Source organism: Carlito syrichta, unplaced genomic scaffold, assembly GCF_000164805.1.
Source record: "Carlito syrichta isolate Samal-C Ts95f unplaced genomic scaffold, Tarsius_syrichta-2.0.1 Scaffold314220, whole genome shotgun sequence".
Lineage (NCBI taxonomy): Eukaryota > Metazoa > Chordata > Mammalia > Primates > Tarsiidae > Carlito > Carlito syrichta.
The window spans coordinates 40,515-47,251 of record NW_007258316.1 but is presented as its reverse complement, the minus strand read 5'-3'; the positions used below and the strand labels follow the sequence as shown (position 1 = coordinate 47,251).

At 43.9% G+C, this 6,737-nt stretch overlaps 1 protein-coding gene across 1 annotated transcript in view; it reads right to left on the bottom strand.

Annotated features, from left to right (window-relative positions):
• Nucleotides 1-5,464: 5,464 nt before the first annotated feature.
• The window catches only part of LOC103273791 (nuclease-sensitive element-binding protein 1-like), a 5,339-nt gene continuing 4,066 nt past the window's right edge, over nt 5,465-6,737 (bottom strand). Inside the window, 2 exon segments of the mRNA XM_021719134.1 lie at nt 5,465-6,442; nt 6,445-6,728. Coding sequence (XP_021574809.1) covers nt 5,871-6,442; nt 6,445-6,728 — 856 coding nt within the window. The 3' untranslated portion in view covers nt 5,465-5,870.

Here is a 6,737-nt window from a genome sequence, read left to right as displayed (position 1 = left end):
GTTTGGAAATGGAACCAGCATCTCCTGCCCCGCCCCTGCTATCCCCACCTCTGCCCACTCCTCCCAGGCAACCACCTTCATTCTAGCTGGTACTTCTCCTGGTACTTACCTACGTGTTGTTAAATTAGACGCTTATAAAGCTGCTCTGTGATGTACCAATCTTAGACATTATTTATTGAGTTTTTGTTTTTTAGGGTGAGGAGTCAGCTCATTTACACTTCCCCTTCCTATGCCCTCTTGATATGATTGACAGCTTCTGTGTAAATCATTAGCTTGCACCCTCACTATTATGACCACATAAGTATTATTCCATTGACCTAATGTTATGTGTTCTTGCAGTTGATGGTGTTTTTTTTAATTTCCATCTGCTTAGTTTTTAAAAACACTTATCACCAATTTCCAAATGCTTAAATTTGATCTGTCTTGAGTCTAACAGTAATTTTCCAACATGTTCCAAAACCACACACTCCACATTCTTTCTCGAGACTGGTCTGGACTGGCTTCTCTGAAGGTCCAGGGAGTCACTTTGCTGCTGTCCTGTGTGGAACCCTTTTCCAAGATCCTAGGACTTCCTCTTTTCTTCTTTACCTCCTTATTTTGCAAAAGCACATATTTTGTTTCTTCCTGAGAATGACTAAGTTGGAGGTAACTTTTTTTTTCTAAACAGGATTTATTGAAAGGACAGAAAAGCTCCCACAGTGGGAGGGGACCTGAGAGGGTTACCTGGAGGTAACTTTTAAAGTACTTACATGCCTGAGAAGATCTGTGCTCTATCCTCATATCTGATCTCATACTTTGGCTCTGTATAGATTTTTGAGTTGAACATAACATTTTCTCAAAACCGTGATGCCGATGTCAACAGCCTTTTATCAGCCAATGCTGTTGTTGAGCATCTGATGCCAAGTTCATTTCTGTTCCTTTCTATTGCCTGCTTCTCCTCCTTGAAGGGTCTCAACATATTTATCTCTGCTGTTCAGAAAGTTCATAGTGATGTGCTTTGAAGAGGTATGTGTCCATTTGTTGAGCTGGGCACTTGGTGCCCTCTTCTCTTCAGATACCTGTGTACTTTCATTCTGGAAACTTTTCCTCAATCACTACTACCACCACCACCACCACCACTTTGTGAGAATGCCCTTTCCAACATCTTTTTTCTATCCTTGAGCTCTTTTAGTCAAGTTTTGGATACAAGTCTTGATGGGAGCATGGCAGCAGCCCCTAGGAGGGTGAAGAAAGGGATGCCTCTTTCAGCAAGAGAGAATTCTTGAGTTGTTACCGGACTTCAGGGGAAACCAGGAGTTTGACTATGGAAGACCAAATTACCATGACACTTAAGTTGTTTAGTAGGAACTGACTGCCAGCTGGCCTACTTTGCCATAGAGTAGAGAAACCCAATAACATTGCATCACAAAGGAGAAGCAGTATATGGTATATTGAACCTCATCCACACAGGCTCTGAAGACACCAGGGACAAGTTATTTGTGCTTACATCATTCATAATCCCAGCAATGCTCCCTCCTCTTCTCTTCAGCTGGACCCAGGACCTCACAGGAAATTTGCTATGAGTATCTGATTGAGGATGAAAGCATTCAAGCCTGGCTTATGCACAAAGGGCTCTGCACTGTGCCTGCACCAATCTGAGCTAGATTGTCAGTCACAACCCCTCTGAGGGTAGCCTTAAAGGACAGCAAAGAAGAAGGTTCCCCCCAGGTGGTTGAATTCAATGAGTTTGTCACAGTGTCTACTTTGCCTAGGAGGAAAGGTCACCAAGGATCAATTTCTAGGCAGCCCTCTCAGTATGGTCAGGTTCTAGGGGCAGCAGAAGAAATGAGATGTGAAGAGTGTTGTCCAGAAGAGTTAGGAGAGTGTGTCAACGGACCTCTTGGAATGAGTCCAAGACCTAAAAATACTCATATCTCATGTAAATGCTCACCAAAATGCCCCCCACAACAGAAGGGGCTCTGGTAATACGGTATAGTATGCTGGGTTGCCCTTCCTAGGACAGGCAGGCTCATGAACAGAGAAAACAACAGTACAGAGGAGGCCGAGCATCAACTCTAAGCATGGACTCCCACTCATTGATGCTTTCTTAGTTCCACTGGAACCCACGATCTTCCCTGAAGTGGGAGACTGATATTTTCTCTGGTTTTATCTTTCACTTTCTGTTAGCTGTGTGTTTTATCAATTATCTAGGTGTCTTTTTAAAATTATTGCTTTCCAGGCTCTCTCAGCACAATATTAACAACAATGTGGACCAAAGTGATATCCTGCTGGTTGGTGCCACCATGAGGCCCCTGTAGATTTAGTATGAGGCAAATTCCCTGAAAGTAGCATAACCTGAAGCAAGATACAAAGTATACTTTGCCCTTGACAGCTGAAAGCAAACTACTTCTTCAGGTGGCTTCTCTGTACCAATAAGGAGAAAAATGTATTTCCTGATCTGAGGTCGGCAAACTCTAGTCCTGCGGGTACCCGTTTTTGTAATTAGTTTTACTGGAACACAGCCAGGCCCACTCATTGACGTCCTGCCTGTGGCTGCTTTCTTGCTGTAACTTAGAATTGTGTAGTTGGGACACAGACGATCTGGCTTCAAAGTCTAAAATACTATCTGGCCCTTCAAGAAAAAGTTTGCCGACCCCTGTTCTAGATTAGTGTTTACATGCCAAATACCACGGCTGTAATGATTTGCTTCAGCAAGGAAACCAGACTTAGAAGAGCACACACAGCTGATTGATTTAGTTGTAACATTTCATGTCTATTCCCCAAGAGCCATCAGTATTTTTATTTTTTAATTTTTTACTGGCCAAACTGGAGAATTAAAATAAGGCATGATAGAAATCAACATATCTGTGTCTCTCTTATCTGTGAGTCACTAGTCATAGGATAAGGTGTTATTTTTGACTTTCTGTTTTGAGTGGGGGAGAATCTTCAATGCCTTCCTCTTGGACCTTTCTCTCGTAATAGCCATTTTCTACAGCCTGAAAGTCAGCATGGGAATCCTGCCCTCTGCTGAGTATATCCAGTGAGCACACAGTCTGAGGTGATGACGAGTTGTTTCACCACTTTATCACACAGGTGCTATTTTCCCATCCTGGAGTTTGGAGGGGAGTCTCACTTCCTGCTAACTAATTTAAATACTCATCACCTTCCTGGAAGTTTGATGCCTGTGACCTGCTCTTCAGCACTCATTTCCATATCAGTTAATTTAACTTCAACCAAGAATAACTGTATAGGCAGGGTTAGGAGGGCTCACAGAATGGAAGAAAGAAGTACCTCGGGACCACAGGAGGGTCAGGAACCTCAGCCCTGGAAGCCCACGTGGTCTCTCTTTAGGCCACAGACGTAGGATCAGTTGGTCTCACCCATTTCTGTGTGTCTTCTTTTGAGTTTTCAAATTCCAATTGCTCTAGCTTAGGTCAGGCCAGGATGGGTCACCCTGGGATCAAGTAAGTGAAGGGGACCTGGAAGGAGCCTAGTGCTGGTCACTGCAGGAACCATCAGGAGTCGAGCAAGCTCCTCAGTCTGTGTCTACAGCAGCGGTAATCTCTGTTGCTGACAGGGTAAGTTCAAACTCCCGGTATTTGAGGTTTTAATTCAGGCGTCAAAGGGCCCTTGCTTCCAGGCCTCTCTCCCAACCCGCCCAACTTCTCTCTTCCATGTGGACTGTTACTCTCTGTCCACCAAACAGTCTCTGTCCATTCCCAGCTCTGCTGTTGCTTAATCCCCTCCCACGGCTCTCCTCAGAGGTGTAGCCTCCTGTCATTAAGATGCAGCCTAGCCTTTCCTCCTTCAGGAAGTCTTCCCTGAATGCTCCCTTTAAACTTACCATATTTTTTTTCAAGATATGAGTTTTATTTATTTATTGTTCATTTATTTTATTTTAGAGTTGTGGGGTACAAGTGAGGATGTGCTACATAAGTAGGCTGTATGCAGGTGATGTTTGAGCTTCTAGCTGGCCCTCATTTCTCCTGGTAGTGGACCAGGTAGTCATTGTGTTGCCACGTGCATCCCTCCTTCCTTCCTCCCTCCCTCCCTTCCCTAGCAGTGCCCAGAGACTACCTATCCCCATCCCCTTTTGGCTAATGTGACTAGTGTTCAGGGCCCACTTGTGAGTGAGAACATGTGGTATTCAGTTCTTCGGTCTCCAGCTGCATCCAAGTTGCTGCGAAGGCCATGATTTTGTTCTTCTTTATGACTGCATGATATTCCATTGTGTGTATGTACCACATTTTCTTTATCCAGTCCACTTTCAATGGGTAACAGGGTTGGTTTCATGTTTTTGCTATTGTTGTTTTTGGACTTATTAATGATAACCATCCTTGCTGGAGTTGGGTGGTATCTCACTGCAGTTTTGATTTGCATTTCTGTGATGGTTAGTGAGGCTGAGCATTTTTCATGTGTCTGTTGGCTGCTCGTATGCCATCCTTTGAGAAGTGTCTGTTCATGTCCTTTGCCCACTTTTTAATGGGGTTGTTTTTCTCCTTTCAGTTCATTTGAGTTCCTTGCAGATCCTGGATGTTAGGCCTTTACCAGATGCATAGCATGCAAATATTTTGTCCCATTCTGTGCGTTGTCTCTTTACTCTCAAGATGGTTTCTTTGTCTGTGCAAAAGCCTTTCAGGTTGATAAAGCCCCACCTGTCTATCTTAGCTTTTGCAGCATTTGCTTTTGGGGACTTGGTCATAAATTCAGTGCCTACTCCAATGTCCAGAAGGGTGTTTCCTTTGCTTTCTTCTAGGATTCTTATAGTTTGAGGTTTTACATTTAGGTCCTTGATCCATTTTGAGTTGATTTTTGTATATGATGATAGATAGTGGTTCTCTTTTACTCTTCTGCATATGGCTAGCCAGTTTTCTCAGCACCATTTGCTAAATATGGCTTCCTTTTTCCATTGACTGTTATTGATGGCAGTGTTGAAGATGAGTTGGTTGAGGGACTGTGTTTTTATTTCCAGAATCTCTGTCCTGCTCCATTGGTCTGTTTGCCTATTCCTGTGCCAATACCATGCCTTCTTGGTAACTGTAGCCTTTTAATAATGTTTAAAGTCTGGAAGTGCGCTATCACCTACTTTGTTCCTTTTGCTTAGGATTGCTTTAGCTATGTGTGTTCTTTTTTGTTTCCATTTGAATTTCTGTATTGTTGTTTCTAGGTCTATGAAAATTGATGCTGGTAATTTGATAGGTATTGCATGGAATTTGTAGATTACCTTGGGTAACATTAACATCTTGATAGTATTCATTCTTCCAATCCATGAACATAGAATGTTTTTCCATCTGTTTGTATCATCTTTGATTTCTTTGAGCAGTGTTTTGCAGTTATTATTGTAAAAGTCTTTCACTTCTCTGGTTAGGTGGATGTCAAGGTATTTCATTTTGTATGTGTGGCTATTCTGAATGGGATTGTGCTTTTTATTTAGTTGTCAATCTGTTTGTTGTTGGTGAAACTTACCATTTTTTTTTTTTTACAATTATTTAAGGCCTTTATTAACAGGTGATTGCAGTTTGCTGACTTTTTTTAAAAAATCAAGTTGTAAACTTTTATTACAAGTTAAAAATGAAGTTCTTAAAAAATCTCAACTTGACCAGATATGAAATAATTTAAAAACCTTTAAAGGCGTATTGAGAAAAACCAGGCTTTTTAAAAAAACACATTTGTTATTACCAAAAAGAGACGTCTTTAGGTAAAAATAATAAAAATTCCATGCTGCATAGATAATGCAGATAGTTCTAGTTACCTGGTCAACGGGCAAAAAGCAAGCACTTAAGGTCTTCAGCTCCAAGCTTTTTGTTCATTTCTTATTGCTGGAATTTCATATTCATTTTTTTCTTATTGGAGGACTAAACCGGATGATGGTCGAGATGGTAAGCCGGCATTTACTCAGCCCCACCCTGCTCAGCCTCGAGAGCGGACCAGTTCTCAGCTGGTGGATCGGCCGCTTTCGTCTCTTTGCCATCTTGGGGCTTAGGGTTTTCTGGGCGTCTGCGACGGTAATTGAAGTTGCGGCGGTACCGACGTTGAGGGGGCTGCCGACCTCGGGTCTCATCTCCTGGATGTTCTTTATCCTCTTCGTTGCCGTCCTCTCTAGGCTGTCTTTGGCGAGGAGGGCCCCTACGGACTTGTGGTCTGTAACCCCAACACATATTCTGCCTCCCCAGTCTACCTTGTTCTCCTGCACACTGGTTGTCAACACCCTCCATCACTTCTCCTTGGACAGGAGGGTTGGAACACTGTGGTCCATGCCCATGGGGCCCAAAGGTGGGAACCTTCGCCTGTGGTAGGGCCTGGCGTTGTTGGGCCTGGCCTTCGGGAGCACTCACCGATCCCTCGTTCTTTCCCCCACTCTCACTATTCTGGTAATTCTGCTGGTAACTGCGTGGAGGACCCCTACCACGTGGATAGCGTCTATAATGGCTACGATCTGCTGCATATTGACTGCCTTGAACTGAACACCCCCAGGGCCTGAGACATTTGCTGCCTGCGCACCCTTTTCTCCTTCAGCCACATCAGACTCCGCAGTCTCTGCATCTCCTACACTGCGAAGGCACTTCCTGGGTGTATTCTTCTTTGTGGCAGTCTGGTGTACAAATCCATCTCCCTTGGTGTCATTCCTGTGGATGAAACCATATCCGTTTCTTTCATGGAACCATTTGCCTGTTCCCCAAACCTTCGTGGCGATGACCTTCCTGTCCCCTGCGCCGCTGCCCGTGGTGCCGGGCCGGGTGTCGGCGGCGCTAAGGGCG